General features: G+C 38.5%; 2 protein-coding genes across 8 annotated transcripts in view; one reads left to right on the top strand and one right to left on the bottom strand.

Moving 5' to 3' along the window:
• Positions 1–10,854, top strand: part of camsap3 (calmodulin regulated spectrin-associated protein family, member 3) — a 53,415-nt gene extending 42,561 nt beyond the window's left edge. For 2 of the 6 annotated variants that reach the window (XM_073856974.1, XM_073856978.1), the window contains 13 exons: positions 2,352–2,490; positions 2,576–2,715; positions 4,569–4,662; positions 4,923–4,959; positions 5,114–5,169; positions 5,335–5,407; positions 5,489–7,496; positions 7,578–7,702; positions 7,883–8,154; positions 8,238–8,337; positions 8,429–8,541; positions 8,699–8,817; positions 8,955–10,854. In XM_073856974.1, the coding sequence (XP_073713075.1) occupies positions 2,352–2,490; positions 2,576–2,715; positions 4,569–4,662; positions 4,923–4,959; positions 5,114–5,169; positions 5,335–5,407; positions 5,489–7,496; positions 7,578–7,702; positions 7,883–8,154; positions 8,238–8,337; positions 8,429–8,541; positions 8,699–8,817; positions 8,955–9,257 (3,579 nt within the window). In that variant the 3' untranslated portion in view covers positions 9,258–10,854. The remainder of the gene's footprint in view (positions 1–2,351; positions 2,491–2,575; positions 2,716–4,568; positions 4,663–4,922; positions 4,960–5,113; positions 5,170–5,334; positions 5,408–5,488; positions 7,497–7,577; positions 7,703–7,882; positions 8,155–8,237; positions 8,338–8,428; positions 8,542–8,698; positions 8,818–8,954) is intronic. The other 4 variants (XM_073856976.1, XM_073856977.1, XM_073856975.1 and 1 more) reach the window with 4 other exon arrangements.
• Positions 10,855–13,248: 2,394 nt separating this feature from the next.
• Positions 13,249–20,847, bottom strand: nr5a5 (nuclear receptor subfamily 5, group A, member 5). Of its 2 annotated transcripts, XM_055188495.2 has the most exons (7): positions 20,597–20,847; positions 18,293–18,408; positions 18,076–18,217; positions 16,393–17,108; positions 16,192–16,311; positions 15,953–16,100; positions 13,249–14,068 (listed from the first exon to the last, which is right to left on the bottom strand). In XM_055188495.2, exons 1-7 carry the CDS (start codon positions 20,694–20,696, stop codon positions 13,821–13,823), a joined length of 1,590 nt encoding a protein of 529 aa, XP_055044470.2. In that variant the 5' UTR covers positions 20,697–20,847; the 3' UTR covers positions 13,249–13,820. The 2 variants fall into 2 exon arrangements, with proteins under 2 accessions (XP_055044470.2, XP_055044477.2); XM_055188502.2 differs by lacking the exon at positions 20,597–20,847 and having other exon boundaries at positions 18,298–18,414.
• Positions 20,848–21,826: the final 979 nt, after the last annotated feature.

A 21,826-nucleotide genomic window follows, 5' to 3' on the forward strand; every position in this document is an offset into this window, starting at 1 on the left:
TGCGTTCCGCATCCGTCACGGCTCCGGCCATCCGCAGCCCTCCGGAAACAAATACGCAGAGCTTCTATTTTTTCCGGATGCAGAGCGGAGCCATGACTATATTGCGTGATCATACCTGAATTCGCGAGATCTCATGTTGTGATCTGGGCTGGTTTGTAAAAACATCATAATTCAACGTCATAATGGGCGGAGACAGAACTAGATATCGCGCGATCATCACGTGAATTTGCGAGACATGGTTCCTCGTCTCTTCAGCACGCAGCCGCTCTGCAACAAATATGGAACTGGTGGGTATTGGCGGAGTGCGAAGCCGTAACGCAGCGGAGCCGATCTGCAGCTGCTCAGCAGTTGGTGGAAATCCGGCATAATAGGAGTTAACTTACAGGCTGTGAGTCTGAAGCGGGAGGAATTATGATAATGTTGGTCTTGTCTACATCACCAATCCCTGGAAGTAATATGTTGCCTACAATCCGTGTGTTTTTCGTAGTCCAAGAAAAGAGATTTACATTGGAACCGATAACTAGGTCATCCTTTACTTTGGTGTTTTTACCTTTTGTATATCATTAAGATGTACTAATACACACATACAAATATCAAGTTTATATTTGCACAGAATGTTCATTACTTTGATGATTTTATACAGTACAAAACATTTAAAAATGACATGAGCCTCTTCAGAGAGATTTGATATGTATCATATTACCCTTTGGGTAAAGTGCAAGGTCAAAGACTGTATCTTACTGAATCAGAAAGATAACAATGCTTTTCTCCAGAAAAAAGCTCAAGAAAACAGGAAGCAGCGTCTGACATTCTGGCATTGAAAAATCAACAAATTTGCATTACAAAAAAAAAAATAAATAAAATGGCATGATATGGAAATGTGTGGTTAGGATAGAGGAAAAGCATTGTTTGTTGCGGTTAGATGAATATAGTCGGTCTTTGTGTCATTAATGTGCATTCGGTTAGTAAGTGCATGTCGGATATCAAGTAGAAAAGGTCTATTGATGTATCAGGTGTTAGCCGGTGTGTTCATCACGCTGCATGGACCGTTAACGTTTTAAGTCTCTCGAGTCTGTTCTGTCCCAGTTCTTCCTAACAATGTCCTTGCTGTTCTTTGGGCTTATCTCACCCGCTTTTCCTGGATTCTGGTTTCATGTGTGTTTATGTTCTTGCTCTCAAAATGGGTGCACACTGTGAGGTTTTTGCCCAAATTTTAGGGGTGTAATATTTCTTGATTTGGTTAATGTGAGATGCTCACTGGCATATGCATTGCTTTCTGATGAAGATATTAAAGGTGCAGTGTGTAGATTTTAGCAGCATCTAGCAGTGAGATTGTGAATTGCAACCAACGGCTCAGTCCACCGTTCAACTAAATGCATAGAGAAGCTACAGTAGCTGTCACAGGACAAACATGTTGTTGTATACGACAAAATACAGTAGTGACAAAACACGCTCTGTAGAGCAGTTTGTCTGTTTAGGGCTACTGCAGAAACATGGCGGTACAAAATGGCGACTTCCATGTAAAGGGACCCATGGTGTATGTAAATAAAAACGTCTCATTATAAGGTAATAAACACAGTAACAGTTCATTTTGTAAGGTATTTATACACCACTGATAATATAGTTATATTGAACTTATGTCAAAAGATCATACTAAAAGTTACACACTGCACCTTTAAGCGTCCATACAGTCCATGACCCAAAACACTTAAAAACACATTTGGCAGACACTTTTATCCATAACTAACTTAAAATGCATTTTAGGTATAAAGTTCTAATATATACAAATGAGTATGTGTGTTCCCAGAGAATCAAACCCATGATGATTTACTCAATGCTCTACCAATTGAGCTACAGGAAAACATTGCCAGCTTTAGCACAAAGGCTTGCTTTATTTATTAAAGGGATAGTTCACCCAAATTTTTAAATCATGTCATCATCGTTCTCATCTTCATGTTGTTGTAAACCTGTATGAATTCCTTTTTTCTGATGAACACGAAATAAGATATTTTGATAAATGATGGTAAACACACAGCAGATTGTAACCATTGACTTCCATTGTAGGAAAACAAATGCGATGGAATTCAATGGGTACCATCAACTGTGCGCTTACAATCATTTATCAAAATATATTTTTCATCATTTATCACAATACTTCCACTTTTATCTTTAAATGTGTCCATTGTTTGTACAGTTTTAATTGAGCATGTGTGTCTTGAATATGGGCATGCTTTAAATCCTTATTTTTTTGCATGTGTTTCCTCCACTGGATCAGCTGTTTAACAGGAAGAGCAAACAACAGAGTTGAATATAAATGCACTGAAGTCAAACCCAATGTTTCTCTCGTTCAGATCCGGTACAGGAAGGACAGGATGCAGTCTAAGCTGAAACCTTGTTTTCCTGTGGTGAATGAAGTGAAGGATTTGTCCAGTGGATGTGCTGTTGCTGCTGTTATTCACCATTACTGTCCTGGACTGTTGCGATTAGAGGGTACAACATCTCAAATGCTTTCATTTGCAATGGACGTTATATTGTCGAATAAGCAAATGATTTCTGTTTTATTTCTCCTTTATAGATGTCTGTATGAAGGAGTCAATGTCTGCTGCTGACAGCCTGTATAACTTACAGTTGATTCGGGAGTTCTGTGATAGCTGTCTGAAGAACTGCTGCCCTCTAGTGTTGGAGGATTTACTCTACAGCCCACCAGAATTAAAGGTATTGCAACATAAATATGTCATCTTAAAGCATAAATGTCTGCATAGGGTGCTAGGAACTGTTAGTATGAAGTATAATAAAGACTTAAACGGATAGTTCACCCCCCAAAACATCACCATTTACTAACCCTGATGTTGTTACAAACCTGTATACATTTTTGTAATGAAGCAGAAAAGAAAAGCACCATTGACTTCCGTAGTAGGAAAATACTACTGTGGAAGTCAGTGGTGCTGAAAAACTGTTTGTTTACAAATTTTTATTTTTGAGTGAACTATCCCTTTAAAACCAGTTTGCATACTTCTAAGTACTACTTTGTGTTGGTGCTGTGCATTAGTGTGCATTAAGTCAGTGCGTAAGTATTGAGATGACTACAAACATTACATGTCTACATGCAGCATCTGAAGACGATCCGGACTGATACCTTCATGTAGGATTTATGTCATTTGATGGACTAGCTTTGACATTTTATATAAATTTAAATGACCTTATGGGTGATTCTCACGAAAACCAGATTTAGAAGGTGTACGACATCAGAATTTTTAAAAAGCCCTTTTTTTGCACATACAAGACTTACTAAACCATTATTTTTAGAGGATTTAAAAAATATTTCTTATAGAATTATTTACATTTTTTTAGATTATCATTATCAACAATTATCATTACCGCAACATGATATTACATTAAATACCGTATTTTCGGTCTATAAGCTGCGTTTTTATTATAACTTGGCTTGTGCTGCGTCTTATAGTCAGGTGCGCCTTGTAAGTCAGTATGAATTAATTTTGACATTTATGAGGCAAGAGACATCAATCCCGTTTACAGCCGTGAGAGTCCACTATATGCTGCTTCTGTATTTATGTAATTCAATGGGTTAAGTAATGTGGAATGACGAGTATGCGAACTTCACGCTAGTTGGCTTGTTCGGTTAATTTAGCCTATTCAACCTTCCAGGTAAGTTCTGTATGCTATAGTTTATCGTTTATATAACTGATAATATTACTTTAATGTACGGACACCTATTCAGCCTGCTGTTTTTTCTGTTATTGCTTAGTTGAATAACTTGCCTTTCCAGATTAAATGTCTTTTCTTTTGCTTGGATTTTGTGAAATAATTTCCTAAATAAATAGTCTACTGTGACTTATATATGTTATTTTGTCTTAATGACATATTTTTGAATGATGCGGCTTATAGTCCAGAAATTATGGTATATGCATTTACAAACTCATGTTTCCTTAATGAGAACTAAAAAGTTGTCTAGGTACTATGACAAACAAAATTTCAACTTTTATCTGGAGAGAAAAAATAAGAACTGCTTACCCGATAGCCATCTTAAGTGTCACAGTAAATTTTGTCTCTTCCAACAAATTTTTTTTTTTGATAATGTTAGTTCCTTGAGGGCTTAAACAATGATTGAAAATTGTTGTGGAGGATGAGAAAATTGGTCTTGGAAAAATTTATATTCCTTATTATTGTCTCTACATTTACCATTGATCACCAAATATCACATGTTTCTTTACTGTAAATGTTTATAGTATAACATGCACTGAAGCTTTTTATTTTTTATTTTTTTACTTATAAATATTTCCATGTCAAAGAACCCAAATCCAGTAATGGACACGTTGCGGTAATGACATTTTTTCCCTTAAATGTGGAAAAACAACAAAATTGGTTTGTCATTTGAAATTATGTGCATAATAGTACGTGAAGAGATGTTTGTAACTGTATGCTTCTTATTTTGATAGCTTTTAAATGTTTCATGACACCTCATAAGTCTAATTTTCGCGAGAATCACCCGTATGCCTTTGGCAGACACTACAAGTAGAAAAATTATATCTCTATTTATGCTTTTCTAGATGAACATACTGAGCTTTCTGGCAGAGCTTTTGTATTGGTTTGAAGTCTCAAAGCCTGAGTTTGTTCAGCCCCTGCAGGATTCGGAGCTGACTGGTAAGTGTATGTTTGTATGTGACCCACTGGCAAACTAGAGTTATTTTCTTAGGTCATTTTGCTCATCAAGACAATACATCTTGATTTAAGAATCATTTTAGATATTTGTACTGAAAACAAGACAAAAGTACTAAGTAAGAAAGTCTTTTTTTTTGAGTGTATGATCACTGTACCATTGCAAAAACAACAAATCTAATGGTGGCATAAGACTTTTTCACACGGTATACAAATCAATAATACTACCTTTTTTGATTATGCAGAAAAATCCGGAAGAACTGATAATGGGACTTGTAAAAGGTACAACAAGAGTGCACATCCATCTTTTTTTAAGTTACTTTGTCAATATTTGAGAAGTTATAAGAGTACCTGCTTTGAAACTTACATTTCTTCCTGCTTAAAATATTATGAATAAACATAATTTAACTTTTAGTGTTGATTTCACCTGTTTCAGTGGTTCTCCCTCCATCTTTAAAAAGCCCTTCCTGCCCATCTCCTCTCCTGCGACAGGTGAGAGTTAAACGCTTGAGTCATAAACTTTCATTATGTGTCTGTGCTTCCCGCTCTTGTGTTGTATATGTACGCATGCTCACTCTACTCTGTGAAAAAGTCATGTGGTCTGTATTTGCATGATGTGTGTGTCATCCATTCACGTGTGTGTTTGTGTATAATCAGGATCTCTGACTCAGTCTACCTCAATGTCTCATGTAGAGGCAGCTGGACGGCCATGGAGTAAGAACCAGCTCAGGTGAGATTCCTTTAAATATGATATTTAATTTCTTTAAATCTTTTTGGAGCTATTAATTTTTCTTTCTTGCTTTCTCTTCAGTCGTCCACTATCCTCTGGTGTGTCCTTTAGTATCCCTTTTGGTCTGGACAGTGATGTTGACATAGTGATGGGAAATCCTGTCATAACTCGCTCGGTCAGCTCTGACAATCTCAACCCTGCTGGTCAGTCCATGACTCGAGTCCCCTACACCCCTCCAGAGGACCTTAGCCACTTGTTGAGTAAGTCTCCTGGCCCTAACGGCCCACACAGAGCATCCTGGACCACACAAACTCGCCCAATGTTGGCTGAGGAGAACGGCATTGATGGGAGCGAGGCGGGTGAGCTGCCCACTATTGAAGAGGCGCTGCAGATCATCCACAACGAGGAAAAGATGGAACCTCGTCTTCACCCCGACGGGGCGTCTGATGGTGATGGTTTTTACCTGCATTCACCAGATGACCAGCACAACGGTGATCCAGCACCTCTTAGCTCATCAGCCCCACCTCGATCAGGAATGCTCTACCACCGATCTTCCGGAGTGCCGTCAGAGCCCACCCGCACAAGACGCACCTCAGAAGGCTCCAGAGATGACGACTCTGTGTTAAGAGATGGAAGCGTGGATTCGGACGCCTCGGAAGACCTTCCAAAAACTCACTCTACCCCAGCCACGCCCGCATCTGGTTCTCACGTAACTCGACCTCGTGGAGAAGAGACGCCAGACAGCGGTGTGAAGATGACTAGCTTTGCTGAACGCAAGAAGAAAGTTGTTCCAGAGCAGGTACGGCCCAGTGAGCCACAGGGCCCGCAAATGACTACCTGGGCCAAGAAATCAGAGGAGAGCCCCAGTAAAAGTCCAGCACTCAGCACCGAAATGTCTGAGTTAGGGGCGAGACTGGAGGAGAAGAGGAGGGCCATAGAGGCTCAGAAGAAGCGCATAGAAGCCATTTTCGCCAAACACCGGCAACGGCTGGGGAAAAGTGCTTTCCTGCAGCTGAAGAAGGAACAAGAGAATGGGGTGGAAGGACTTGATGGGGAGGCTGGGACCTCTTCTGTAGAGGATGACCTTAGCCGATTGGCGTTGGATGAAAGACTAGCGCGTTTAGAGAGCGAAGAGCTGCAAGAAGAACAACAAGGGGGACGACTAAAAAAGCGTTCATCTGTGGAGGATGAGGGAAACATCAAGCCGTCTCCACAAAAGGACAATCCAGCAGAGAATGATAAATCTGGAGTAGACGTACCTGGGGGGCACCAGGCACCGCTGGGTGATTACAATAATGCTGTGTCAAAACTCAGCGCTGCTCTCAATTCTCTACAGAGCGATATGCAGCGTCTTTCAGAGCAACAGAATCAGATGATGAGGAAGAAAGAAGCTTCCAGCAACCAGGCTTGGGAAATCCCACCAAGCTCCAAACCCTCAACAGCCACACCTCCTCGTCTGTCAAGGGAGTCCAATCGTGGCGTACCATCTACCTCCACTTCCCCTTTCCCATCTCGCAAGAATGGAAATCACACCGTGCCACCCAAATCGCCAGCATCCCAACGCAGGGCGCAGTCTGTACCTCCGAAGAGCCCCAAAATGCACCACAACTCCCGAGCTGCAGATGTTAAAGCGCCTTCTTCTTCAAGAGTAATTTCTGCCCCTCGGGACGTGGACACCATCCCACACTTACGAAGAGCATCGCCATGGAAAAATCAGACCTCATCCTCTTTCAACATAGGGACACCCAGTGAATCTCGTTCGGGGTCATCCCTAGGCAGACCTGAGGACTTCTCAGATGCCGGCTCTAGTGATGACCATACAATCTTTAGTATGGACCTGGAGGGTGGATCTTCACAGATTAGGGGGCGCCAAGGTGGCAGCAGCTCAGGAGCACCATCCGAGTGCTCGTTTGAGAGTGACATCCCTGCAGCGGGTTTGAACGGCAAACGCGGCAGTCTTATTGAGATCTCGCTGTCCTCTCTAAAAGCCTTTGAGGGAGAGGAGGGTGATCACAACCAGGACTTCTCCGACTCCATGAGCGACCATACGGAACCGGAAATGAGGGGTGGAGTTGGATTCTTCTTCAAGGTTAGGAAAGAATTTTCAAGGTTAAACTTTAAAGAAAAAGGTATGTGTAGCATGTGTTTAACTGTCTGTAACTGGTTGTAGCAGGATGAAGCTCGACCTGAAGATGAGATGGCTCAGAGAAGAGCTGCATTACTTGAGAAACAACAGAAGAGAGCAGAGGAGATGAAGAGACGGAAACAAGAGCAAGAAAAAGAGAGGGAGGCAAGGTGAGAGCACATGAAAGTGGAATATTGATGTTTAGGGATTTAAAAAAAGTATGTTATGTGCTACAGATATGATTCCTCAAATAATAAAGATAAATGTTTTTGAAGAAAGGACTTGAGACAAGCCTAGTAAATTAAACATCTTTCAGTTTTGTAATTCTAATGAATGTTGATCACCAACAGCAGGCCTTCATCAGTTGAGGATAGACCCCAGACTCCTTGCACACCTCCGCCACCTCGCACCCCTCCACCAGAGGGCACACCTCAAAGGGCACACCGCGGAGATTTCACTCGTCTGGAATACGAGCGTCGCCATCAGCTTAAAATTATGGAGGATCTTGATAAAGTCCTCCGTCAGAAACCCACTACCGTCAGGGGCGTGAAAAAGCAAAGGCCCAAAACGGTGTTCAGAGACGACTCCGGCCTCTCCCGAAGCCCTGCCAAAGGGTCCATAGGTAATGCATTTGTAACATATTGTCGTTTCATTTTCATAAATTGTGTTAAAGCTCAATATCACATGTAGACTGTTGTCTCGTAGGTACTAGACTTAATAGAGTTTACTCTCATTCAACAACCAACCTGTCCTCCATGGCCAGTGACAGTGGGACTCTAACTGTCAGGAAATCGAAATCTCCAAGGTAGATTATTTCAATGTGATCTAAATATAGTCTTCTGATAACTTGCCCTTTTTCTGCGACCTCATATCCGAGCTCTCACTCTTGTTTACAGTCGTTCGCATTCACCGTCCAGACTGATGTCTCCAGGTCGTCTTGCATCACAGAATGGAGACTGGGAAAATGGCTCTACTATTTCATCTCCGGCCTCTATTCCAGAATACACTGGTACACAAAAATACAGCATACATTTAATTATTGGTGCAAACGTTTGCATACTGAATCTTCATTTATATAACTGACTGATCACATTTTCTTGTAGACTGCTACATTTTAAAGTTGCTACATTTAGGCTTTTACGTTAAAGCACCTGCTTTTGTTTCAGGGCCTAAACTCTACAAGGAGCCAAGTTTCAAGTCCAACAAGTTCATTATCCACAATGCCGTCTCGCGCTGTTGTTTGGCAGGCAAGGTCAACGAACCCCAAAAAAACAAGATTGTTGAGGTGAGCGACCTGTGAGTCATCCGAAGTGCTCTCACTCCATGACTCACTGCACACACACATTTGCATGATGCATTTGAATGCATGACGTAATGGCCTCACATACTGATCATTTGAATTTATTTTCGCCCTGCACAAAGGAAATGGAGAAAAGCACTGCAAACCATTTCCTCATTCTGTTCCGGGACGCCAGCTGTCAGTTCCGGGCGGTTTACACCATGAACCCCGAGACGGAGGAGATGGTCCGGCTTGTTGGGATCGGCCCGCGCGTCATCAGTCTAGCTATGGTGGAATCCATCTACAAGTACAGCTCTGATCGCAAACAGTTTACGGCCATCCCGTCCAAAACCATGTCTATGAGCGTGGATGCCTTCACCATTCCCAACCACTTGTGGGAGCGCAAGCGCCCGGGTACCCCCAAAAAGCTCGGGACTCCAAAGTAAAACCCGATGGGATGGCTAACTATGCCCGAGCTGGCCGGTTTACCCCAGGTTTCTCAGCAGAACAGAGCGTGGTGTGACAGGAGAAAGTGTGGGAAGAAAAAAATCGTTAAACCTGAAAAAAAAATCAACTGCCCCCAGAGTTTGTTGACTGTGCACTTTCTTCAGGTTAACTAAGTGATGTCAGTTGCTTAAAAATGGCCAGATTGATTTTCTGATTGTATTAAAACTGTCCTTGGCGTTTTAATGTTGAAACTCAAAATAAATCCTTGAGTTTTGCCATTTAACTACAAGTATAATAACCCCCCCAAGCGCCAAAGGAAAACTCTCTTCTTCGGAAATCCTCATGTCCTCCTTACATTCTTTACTCTTTATACTGGATCTTTAACTGCTGATAAATCCGATCTTCAGTGCTCTCTGATGAATGTAGGGAATAAACCGACACAGGCCGCCTTAATGTTTATGTCATCAGCTCAGTCTTGTGAGACCGAATGTTAAAAGTGTATTACAGGCGGGTGCATAGTACGAAAGGTTTCGAGTTTGTCTCGCTCTTTAATACAACCGTCCCGTTCACCGGCCTGCCTAAAGTCATCCGTAGACGTCTGGATGTGTCTGACTCGAGCTTTAGGACCTCAGGAGAGCATGTTAAAGACTTGATTATTTTTCTTTCCCATTTGCTTTAATCAAGGATTAACAAGCAAGCAAATAAAAGAATAAAATAAGCCAGAACATGCTGTTGATTTCCTTTAAGTATACTAGAAAATGAAGGAAGTCTTTATACTCTCTTTAGCTGCAACTGGAAAACAATGATTTAAGAAAACAGTACTGAATATTTGAATGCTGTTTATCGCTGATTATTTTCATTTTTGACAATGATTTGTATATTGTGGAGATTTGTAAGCATTGAATAAGCTACCCTGCTGGTGTGTATGAGTGAATGAATGAATGAGCAGGTGGGAGAGTTAAGACGTATGGCGAGAAACAATAAACACTAATCGGATATCATTTAACTCTCGGAGTGAACAAGTGTTTCTGTCTGGTTAATGACTTGTATATTAGTGATATAAAACAAACAGACTTATAAGAGTTGTGTTGTTTTTATGACTCCATAAAGAATCAGCTATAAACTGTCTAACTTGGCCTTATCACTTTCTTGGATGGCTTGTATGAAATGGGCATTTGGTCTGTTTCTCTTCATTATAGCACTAAACAACTGATTTAGTCAGGCCAATTTTTCTTGATGAAGTACTTCACAGATGTACATATTTTTGTAAAAATCATTTTTGAAATGGTTGATGTTTCTGTGAGCGAGGTGTATTTGTGTATATGTTGTCTTGATGGTGAAGTGTAACTGGATTCTGTGCAATGTTAGGTCACCTAAGGTGTATTTATTGGGTAAGGATGAACTAAAATTCTGTTCTGTGTTTAGTTTTAGATATTATTATTTATGTTCTGGCTAATGTGGTGATTCACTCGTTCATTTCACCGAGCACATTGATGTTTTGCTTTTTTCTTTCCATGTTCATGTTTTTTTCTTCATAATTATTTGATTATGAATCACTCCCACTGGATTAGAAAAAATAAAATAATTTTTAAATAATCTCATTTCTCTTCATTGTCATTAAGTTATATGATTTATACACTGATTAAGAATTTGTTGGCATTTTTATATCAATTGTATTAAATTTTTCATGTCCACGTTCTTCGTGTTTTTGTTCAGATTCATTTTTGAACATTTAGAGGAATTTAAGAACACTTAAAATTAAAGGTGCCTACAAGGTTTTTCACAGTGATGCCATAGAAGAACCATTTTGGTTCCACAAAGAACAATTCAGTCAAAGGTCCTTTATGGAACCAAAGGTTCAGTCAAATAAATATTTATTTTATACATTTTATAATTAAAATAAACTTTTTACACTACAAAGAACATTCGTAAGGTTCTTCAGATGTTAATTGTTCTGTTATGGCATCATGAAACACCTTTAATTTTAAAAGTGAGCATGCATTTGTCATATTTCACCCCAAAAGAAAAAAATATATTTTGCATAAAGAAAAAAATTAAGCATGTTTTTAGGGCCATTGTGGAATTTTGCAGATAATGAAGTACATACATCACACTTCCCCTAAATTATTATCATGTAAAAAAATTTCATTATTCTCATTTCAGTCATGCATCTGTATTTCGGTGTTAGGTTTTACTTATTAATATTTTACTTTTTAAAATTCTGATTATTCTCAGTAAATTAACTTCAGTAAAAATACAAGTAATTATTTAGTGCACTAAATTAGAATATTATATCATTATTGTTTCCTTTTATGGCTATTGACAGTGGTATGCTTAATCGCCCTGAGTATCACTTAGCCTACACAATGAATTCGTAAAAACAAGTTCTTTATGTTTTTTTTTTTAACTTTTTTAATATGTAAAAATTTGAGTGAGATGCATTCCACAAAACGCTCTTAGCCTTTACCAAGCACTTTATTTTACAGTCCAGTTACACATCTATATGTACTTATGATGTTGGCTATCTTTAAAAAAGCCCTACCAGCCCTGAACCTATTCCACAATAACAGTGATGACGTGGCAACGTATGCGCGCGCATTTTGGTAACGGAAGTATGGCCAGAATCAGCAGAGAAGCAAGCATCATTATAGCTTGTTGATTTCTGGTGTTTTGTCTGAATGCTAGGGTATGGCAATCCGTTCATTAAACTACCCTAACACGTTAGAACCAGCGGGAAACAACATCACTTCCGTTGCCAAAATCCGCGCGCAGGCTATTTGATCACGTGGGCTGTAAAAAGGCTTGTTCGACTTCATGCGGCGCCGCAAGAACCGACAGTCGGATGACGTCAAAGTACCGCGAGAGCGATTAGAGAAATCATACGAGGTCTAATTTCGTCTCACTCTCGCGGTACTTCGACGTCATCCGGGTGTCGGTTCTTGCGGCGCCGCATGAAGTCGAACAAGCCTAAAGGATCTTTGATCGTGGGAAATTTGAACAACGGACGCATCTCCGAAGATATTGGCAAAACTTTTTCTAAGGTAAGACGTTCACTTCAACATGCACTCTCCACAATGAATAGCTTATTATCCTTATGTGACTGTTAAACGTAACTCGTATAATCACAAACTTTATCCTAAAAACTCGCATATTTCGTGCCGTGGTATTGTGTCATGCATGGTCATTGAAAAATCTAGAGAAATGCGCGAGGTGGCCAACCGGGTGCTGTAGCTGTCTCAGCTGTACCTGTTACAGTTAAAAAAAACATTTAATCTCAAATAGGCTACTTCATGTTACCTGAACTAGTTCTTGTTCCTAAAGGTCTCTTGAGTCTTTCCCATATGCCAAAACTATATTTTTAAATATATTTTGGAATATATTTATAAAACACTTTTAACAGATATATTTTGGCCATTTTATGTATATTTTGAAATATATTTTAAAAAGAAATACATTTTGAAGCATTAAAAAAATTATTTAGCCCTTATATTTCAATCCAAGAAAATATATTCACATCGTACTGGAAGAAAAACTTTGAAAAACTTTGTCTTATGAACCTGTAAACATAACAAGTTTGAAAAGGTAAAAATTAAATATATTTTCAACTTCAATACTTTTACTTTATAAAATTTACTTATATAAAATACACTTTTTGCCAAATTGAATATAACATTTGAAATGTATTTGCTTGTCCTTGAAATACATTTTGAAATATATGTTGATATATAAAGGTTAAAACTACACCCTACTGAAAAATCCATGTAAGACCAACATAAGCTGGTTTTAGCTGGATTTGCTGGTGTAGCAAGCTGGTCTGTGTTTTGGTCACTGGCCTAGTTGGACTTAGCTGGTCAGGCTGGATGACCAGCTGACACACCTTGACCAGCTTTGCCAGGGAGGACCAGCTTAAACCAGCTACTGCCACCTTAAACCAGTTATGCTGGTTTTAGCTGGATTGTTCAGTAGGGAATATATTTCCAAATTCTAAAATATATTTATTTAAGCTTTACTTTTTACAAAATGTATTTAGCATATATTTAAAACATATTTTTGGCCAAATAATTTTTTTTTTTTGCTGTATGGGTCTGTATGCCCTTATGAAATTTAACCATGGTTTTATTGTGGTAAGAGTGTGGTTTTTTAGTGTATTGATTACTATCAGCAAAACCATCGTTTTACTACACTAACCATGGTTTATATGTGTTTTTTCAAAACCATTGTTATTTTGTGGTTACCATGGTTTTACTAGTAACTATGTTTTTTTGGAGTTTTAACTGGTATAAAACCATGGTTAATTTTCGTAAGGGCATCCATAAAGAATCTTCAGTATCCACTGAACCTTATTTTTGCCATTAGAAAGATGCCGGAAATGGTTCTTATGGCATTGCTGTGAAGAACCCTTTAAGAATATTTATTTTATATTGTATATACAACCACTGATGACAATTAGTTTCTCGATTTGTTCACAGCTCAAATTGGTGACGTTCAAATATTCATTTTGTGCCACAAATCCACATTTAATACTCGGAGGTCAAATAGATTAACAGTTATCAAAAACAGTCCTATGTCTGCTTAGCATGCAGCATTTCAGTGAGGAGTGAGTTGCAGGGTAAATCTCCCAGCAGGTGGCGCTGATACAGATATTCCTCCACCTGCAGGCTGATGCTGCGAACCTCAGGCAGACGGAGCAGCAGCTGGCCAAACTTGTCCGAGTGACCCGGATGGGTCTGCATGGTGTGGTCCATCAGAGCTCGGTTTACACGCTCTTGTGTCTGTTCAACCTGTCTGCGATCCTGTACTGATTTGACATCTGCAACACAAAGTTAGGATCCTTTAAACTGTGAATGGAATAGTTCACCCAAATAGGAAAATACTCATGCCATCCCAGAGGTGTATGACACTGTTTCTTCAGTTGAACAAAATTTTATATTAAAATGCTTTCATGTTAACTTTTTATATTGCTAAACATGATGAAGCTTCATCATTACTTAAGTAATCCAACCAATACAGCAAAAAAAAACTTTCTTTGGCCAAAAATATATATACATTTTGTAGAAAGTAAAGCCTAATTAAATACATTTTTGAATTTTGAAAATATTTCGTTTTAATCGTCATATATTAACATATATTTTATGTAGGCCTATTTCAAGGAGGGCAACAACCACATTTCTAATTATATGGCAAAAAAATTATGGTTCCTGGACAAAATATTTGTATAAAAAAGTTTGTATAGCAAAAACTTTGTATAAAATGTATAAATTATAAGTATAAATTGTATAAATGTGTATAAAAGATACAATTATTTTTTGCTGTGTGGGAAATGACTGGAATAATAAGTGATATGCTTGCATAAGAAAAATATTCATATTTTAAGATTATTTGTCAACTCATATGTCACATATCCAAGCCAAGCCCATGGCAAAAAAAAAATGTTTTAAATATATACTAAATACATTTTGTAGAAAGTAAAGCTTAATTAAATATATTTTTGATTTTTTAAAATATATTTAGTTTTATTCTTCATATATTAACATATATAAAAAAATGCATTTCATTGGCAACAAATACATTTCTAATTTTATGGCAAAAAAAATTTCTGGCTAAAATATTTGTATAAAAAAGTTTGTATAGCAAAACGTTTGTATAAAATGTATAAAGTATAAGTATAAAATGTATTAGTGTGTATAAAAGATAAAATTATATTTTTGCAGTTATTTACAGGTTTGCAATGTAGAAAGTTTTTGTTCCGATGTGACATGAACATAAATGCTTTAAAATATATTTTAAAATATTTAAAAAATGGCCAAAAAATATATTGGTGAAAAATACATTTTTGTAAACATATTTCAAAATTTATATATACTATATATGGAATATATGGCAATTTTTTGTATATTTTAAAATCTATTTAAAATTTGAAAAAATAAATTGGGGGAAATGACTCGAGTGGGTTAATAATTGAAACAATATGCTTGTATGAAGAAACAATTCATATTTTAAGATATTTTTGGCAACTCATATGTCACATATTTGAGCCTATGCGGCAAAAAAAAAAATCTTTGGCCAAAAATATGTTTTAAATATATGTTAAATACATTTTGTAGAAACTAAAGCTTAATTAAATATATTTTGAACTTGAAAATATATTTAGTTTTAACATTAACATATAATTTAAAATGTATTTGGTAGTTTGTATAAAATGTATAAGTATCTATAAAGTATAAAATTATAAGTATATTTTATTTTTGTATTTGAAAATATATTTAAACTTGATTTTTTTCAGACCTATTATGTTTAAAGTTTTTCATCCAATGCAACTTGAATGTAAATGCTTTAAAAAAAAAATGTAATAAATAATACTTTATTTTTAAAATGTATTTCAAAATATACAAAAGATGGCCAAAAATATATTTGTGAAAAATACATTTATTTTTTGGCCATTTTTTGTATATTTTGAAATTATATTTGAAAATATATATTTTTCCTGTATAGGAGGAAACAACATCATGGTCAGCATGTTAAGTTCACACGTCAATAACGTAGACTCACATTCGTTCTTGCGTGTCTTATCATGAAACACACACATGACTTATATATAAAATTGCTTGTTTGTGTTGAATTGAAGATATGCATTCAGGGCTGGCAATTGAGTAAAACTATTTAAAATGTTCATATTTTCTGAGTGAAGACACACCTGGATTGAAGAGAACCAGATATTTAAGGCACACAAACTCCTCCCTGTCCAGCTGAAGTGATTTAAGCTTGAAGACAAGGTCCTGGGCCCTGGACACCAAACTACCGAGAGAAACTCCAGCCTGACTGAGGATGATCGATACCTCAATCTGGCACATTTGAAAGATAGTAAAAAAATGAGCCACATGAACGCACAGGTTTGTCTTTAGAAGTGTAATGTAGTACACAACGTGCTCTTACTTGTTGTCCAGTAATCAAATAGATGCGACCATCTCTACCATAAGCCACCTGACGGCACAGATGATCCAGAACCAGCAGTTCACTCCAACAGCTCTGCAGAAGCACCATTTGGTCCTCCACCTACAAGAGATCAGGTAGTTATGCAGACATTGCCATATAAAAAAACCCCATAAAAGCACTCTTTAAATGAAACTCTTCTACCTTAAGTTCTTTAAACAGTGTGCTGTTGCGAGCCCACTCCACCAGCGCAAACAAAGTCTGGTCAGCCATTTTGCACATGATGCTGAAGGTGTTGAGGCGGTCGTGTTTTCCTCGACAAGCCTGCTCTCTTTGAAGGCTCGCCAGCACCCGCGTGCAGAGCTGCTTCTCATCCGGCTCCGATTCTAGGAGCTGGCTTAAAAAGCACAAGCTAGGGTTAGGGGTCATGGTGGTCAAGCTATGTGCTGTAGGGGTTGAACATGGAGTTGAGGCTGGCGTGAGCGTGGTGACGGGTGTGGAGACAACGGTAGGGGAGATCGGCGCAGGGGGCGACACGGAAGCAGGGCTGTAGTTGAGATCCCTTTTTCCGTGATATCCGTGAAAGCCTGGATAGTACAGTGTGTGAAATGACATGGATGGGTCAGACGGTGTCCGGTCTCGGGGTACGGTGCAGTCCAACAACATGGGGAACTCTGATTGGGAGATGCTGTGAGGAAAGGGCGGAGGGGAGTAGTAGTGGTCATGGGCAAGAACACCAGGGGAAGGGGTTGAGACGTGAAAATCATGATGCAAGGATTGTTGTGATCCTTCATGTTTGATCCTGTAGGGGGCGGTGTTCGCTGTATGATAGACTTCTCTCTGCTGTTTCAGTTGTCTGTCTCGTCGATATAGCGGCCCGAACTTATTTCGTCCACCTCTCATGCGGTCTGCACGTACAGCTGTAAGGAGGGATTTTACAGACAAGTAAATGACACTGATTGTAGGAACTTTAAGATGATTTTTTTATTTTCTGCTTGCACTTGTGGGTCATCATAGATTGCGATTGCAGTGATTTATGGTATTATAGATAAGTGGGAAAGGGGTTTGAAATATCTAGGACAGCTCCATACCTTCATATCTTTAAGACAATAATTATTACTGTACTTTTATCTTTGACGGCAGCAACTGCGTGGGTAGAGTATTATCATCGAATCTCATTCGTTCTTGTGTGTCTCATGACAAAAAACGTAACTAGCCACAAGACACGCAAGAACCAATGAGATTTGATATGATAAACGCGCCACCATATGTTAACTTATTGCTGTGATATTGTTGTTGCCATGGATACGTGAGGTATCAATTGCTAGATAAGCTGAATATATGAATTATTTTCTCATAAAAGGTCATATACAAATGAAACGGCATGAGTCCTTTAAGTCTCAATATGCCAAATTTAATAATCACAGTAGGTCAACTGTAAGCACAGAAAAACAGATGCACTTTATTTCAATGGTCCTGTCCCAAATGGCACACTCCGGACTTCCTCAGAGTCCAAACTTTGATGACATCATGTAGTTCAGACCTTAGGGACTCTTGCACGAGTCCACAAGGGTGCACCGGAGTCGTATTTTGGGACAGACTCCAGCATCACGCCAGAAATAGGAAGAGAAGTTGCCCATCAGTATGAACTCCTCCCATCCATTGTCTGTTTGCTCTTTCGCAAGGACTTGTGGGTTGGTAAAGTGCGTGAAGCCTGCATCAAGGGTGCAAAGGGGGCGCTGATGAGGACACATCAGAGCGTAAAAATGACAGATGGGACACCCTACGGAGTTGTAGACTAAGCGAGCACGCGCGATTTAAGACAACAAGACCGAAAGTCCACATGAAGTGCGCCATTTGGGACGGGGCCTATGTGTGATAGTTTACCTTCTCTTTTCATGCCCACAGCTAAACATTTCTGAAAGCGGCAGTAAGGGCATCGTTTCCTCTGGGCCGGGTCCATTGGACAGCTCTGTCTCTCTGCGCACATATAGCGCTTGTTGTTCTGCACCGAGCGCTTGAAAAATCCCTGATGAGAGTGTTTGCATGTGTTTATTATGTATAAATGATCAAGGTGTGTAGTTAATCGGTTGACAGCGCTTACCTTACAGCTCTCACAGGTGAGCAGGCCATAGTGATACCCCGACACTCGGTCACCACACACCGGACAACCGTCATCCTGAGCTGCCCTACCATCAGGGTCCGGCTTCATGTCCTGGGCTGTGGTATATCACATTTATAAGTCATGGAAATGATAAAGTTTTAGTTTAGTTTCTCTCAGAGTAAGAATTTAGTAAACACTCCCCCTTACGAAGATTAAAGGACAAGTTCAGTATTTTACACTTAAAGCCCTGTTTTCAGATCGTTTATGATGAAATAGAACGATTTTGACTGAAATTTGGACATATGATGCTGGCCCGAGAATTTTCAGGTGTTTGTTGTTTCACCTCCCACTTCTACAATGGGTGAATAGGTGCACTGGAACAATCCTTCCTAAAAATTCATCAAACTTTCGTTTACAAAGACGTGAAACTCACCGAGTGGTCGGGGGTGTTCACTGGTGTGCTCACACAAAAATCGCTGCAAAATACGCATTCCAACAGGTTTTATCGTAGTTTTTGTCCAACTCCATTGACTTGTATTAGTTGTGCTGTGAGGTACGGTATTACTCCGTGCCGGGAACTTTGTTGGTATTCTTGCAATTTGCAAAGGCGGATTATCAGCACCAACTGGGCTGGAGTGTCTATTATTCAAGCTCTCAATGGAAGAATGTGCGGGTGTAAAATAGGTCCACAAGTTTACAACGAATGCTAAAACACCTGTTGGAAAGCATCTTTTGCAGTGATTTTTGTGTGAGCATATCAGTGAACACCCCTGGCCACTCGATGAGTTTCGCGTCTTTGTGGACGGAAGTTTAATGCATTTTAGATGGTATGGTTCCTGTGCACCTGTGCAGCCATTGTAGAGGTGTGAGGTGATACAACAGAGGCCGAAAGTTCTCGGGCCAGCATCATATGCCCAAATTTCAGTCAAAACCATTCTATTTCATCATAAACAATCTGAAAACAGGGCTTTACATGTAAAATACTGAACTACTAAACTTTTAACGACTACAGTTAAAACACAAAAAACATGGTTTTGACCACCGTGGTTTTCAAAAAATATAGTTAAACCATGGTTGGTCTAGTAAAACCATTATTTTGCTAATTGTAATTAGTACACAAAAAAACATGGTTACCCTTTAACAAAAAAAAGGTAAATTTTTCATAAGGGCCACTCCAGCTCTGCTCCAGGTTAACTATTTCCTGCTCCTCGCTCCATGTTCGCTCCATTTAAAAGGTCTTTGCCTAATTAACACTCCATTATAAATGTTATTTTTTTGAAAAATCACAAACCTCTGTTCAGAAGATGTATTCAGTGTAAAATAAATATGCAATGAACAGTAGCTAATATTAGCCCAAGCTATATTTTTCATGAGAAATGTTATGCTTTTGTCCCCTCCCAACTGTTAGATGAGATTTACTCCAATGGTTGCATTATTGGCTGTTAACATGAGTTATTAAAGTGCACTCGTGGTGAAAATAAACACAATGCTTTAACTTTAATTAAAACTGCTCCTGGCTCCAGACAAAATCACGCCGCTCCACTCCATGCTCTACTCCCACTCCGCTCCAGTCACAAATCTGCTTTCTCTTTTCAATTGGTTTGCATCTTTATGGGTGTTTCACATGGTACGCGGCAAGCCGCGAAATTGCCGTGCGGCTACAGCTTTTCTCGAATAGTGGAAGCGTTTTGTGCAGCATTTCGTGCAAATATGTTTAAACAACTCCGCGTTTACCTCTGTAACCGTTTTGCCACTTTCCGCACATCTACTATTGAAAATGAACTATAGACTTGCGTTTGTCGCGTACCGTGTGAACCGCCCATTAGGAACCTAGCAACAAAACTTGGTGATGCAGGGTTGTTTAGCAGGGTTATAATAATGAACAACATAGCTTTATTGCGCGTCCTATCTGATGTATCTGTAGGGCAGTCTATTATTTCTCAAATAGACCTAGTTTCTTATCACAAAGGCTGATTAAGCGATGAGATATACAGCTTACACAATCCTGAAGTAAAGTTTTTTTTTAGTAGTCATTAAAAATGACTTACAGTACATTCAATATCACAATTTATAGATCAGTTCATCTTTTGACTGACAGGTATCGCAATTCTTTAAAAAATAATTTAGATCTTTAGTGTTTATAGTAAAAACAGACACATTTGAATCATATATGAGGTTATTTTCTCCCTCAAAAAAATAACGAATCTAATTGGTAGGTTTTGAATCAGACTAAACATCTCATAATAAAATATTAGATTTATGCGAAAAAGTGTGATTACTAAAGTCATCTGAGGATCTACTCACATGTTGACGGTTCCTCTTGGGTCAGTATGTCCAGATTGTAATCGGTAGATTGGAGAACAGTGGGCTGAGGGAGATCCAGGAGATAGTTTGAGATGTTCATTGTCCATAGGAGAGGGGCCGTACGGGTCAGCGTAAGATGTCATTCATAACCGCTGAGCCCTCTCAGGACAGAGATGAAAACAGACACGGCTGTCCCAGACACGGTGCCGTGTGAAGGCCCTCTGTCGGACTTTGCTCCACACTGGGGGTAATAAACCTGAGTCTGTCACACCTTCCCAACTTGAATAAAGACTTTATACATGAGCACAAATCTCGACAGGCAGATAAACAGATGCCTAAAAACAAAAACATCATGGGTGTCCATATAGGAAAAAGACAGTTTTTATTATTACACCATAATCATTTGTCTTCAACATCATGTAATGTCGCTCCAAAGCTAATATGAAATATCCAAAGGGTAGTCCACCTGTAGTGTTCATGCCCAAGTGGTGCATAACATTTTAATTTGTTTATGAGATGGGTTAAACACATTTAAATGATATAAAGTCAATGCTTCAAGTTTAAGTTTCATATCCAGTTTTGGTAACTGATGCATGTTTTATCATTGAGTGACGTACAGCACCTTTGACATTAGTGATAAAACTAGTAGACTAGTCATGATTAATTAAGGGAGCGTGTATGTGATGTGGGGTCTGACGTCAAAGACTATAAAACAGTTCAAGGGTGACAGAATATCCTGAGTAATGAAGAAATACTGTATGCTGTCCAACTGAAGCGTCTGTCAACCAGATTAAAGGCTATGAGGATCTTTATGTAATATAAATGACATCTGGTTAATTATTATTTTAAACTTGTATCACTAATTATATTATCTAAATTATTTTATATATATATATATATATATATATATGTGTGACCCAGGACCATAAAACCAGCCTTAAGCAGCATGGGTTTATTTGTAGGAATAGCTAACAATACATTGTGTCAAAATTAAATAAAAAAAAAAAATAACAAAAATCATTAGGAAAGATGTTCATGGACAAAATTTTGTACATTGCCTTTCGTTAATATATTTAAAAAAAATGCATTTATCATTAATAATATTTATTGTTAAGGACTTCATTTAGACAACTTTAAAGGCGATTTTCTATTTTGGCGATTTGAATATTTTAATTTTTTTGCACCCTCAGATTGCATATTTTCAAGTAGTTGTATCTCAGCCAAATATTG

Source organism: Misgurnus anguillicaudatus, chromosome 19 (genome assembly GCF_027580225.2).
Source record: "Misgurnus anguillicaudatus chromosome 19, ASM2758022v2, whole genome shotgun sequence".
Lineage (NCBI taxonomy): Eukaryota > Metazoa > Chordata > Actinopteri > Cypriniformes > Cobitidae > Misgurnus > Misgurnus anguillicaudatus.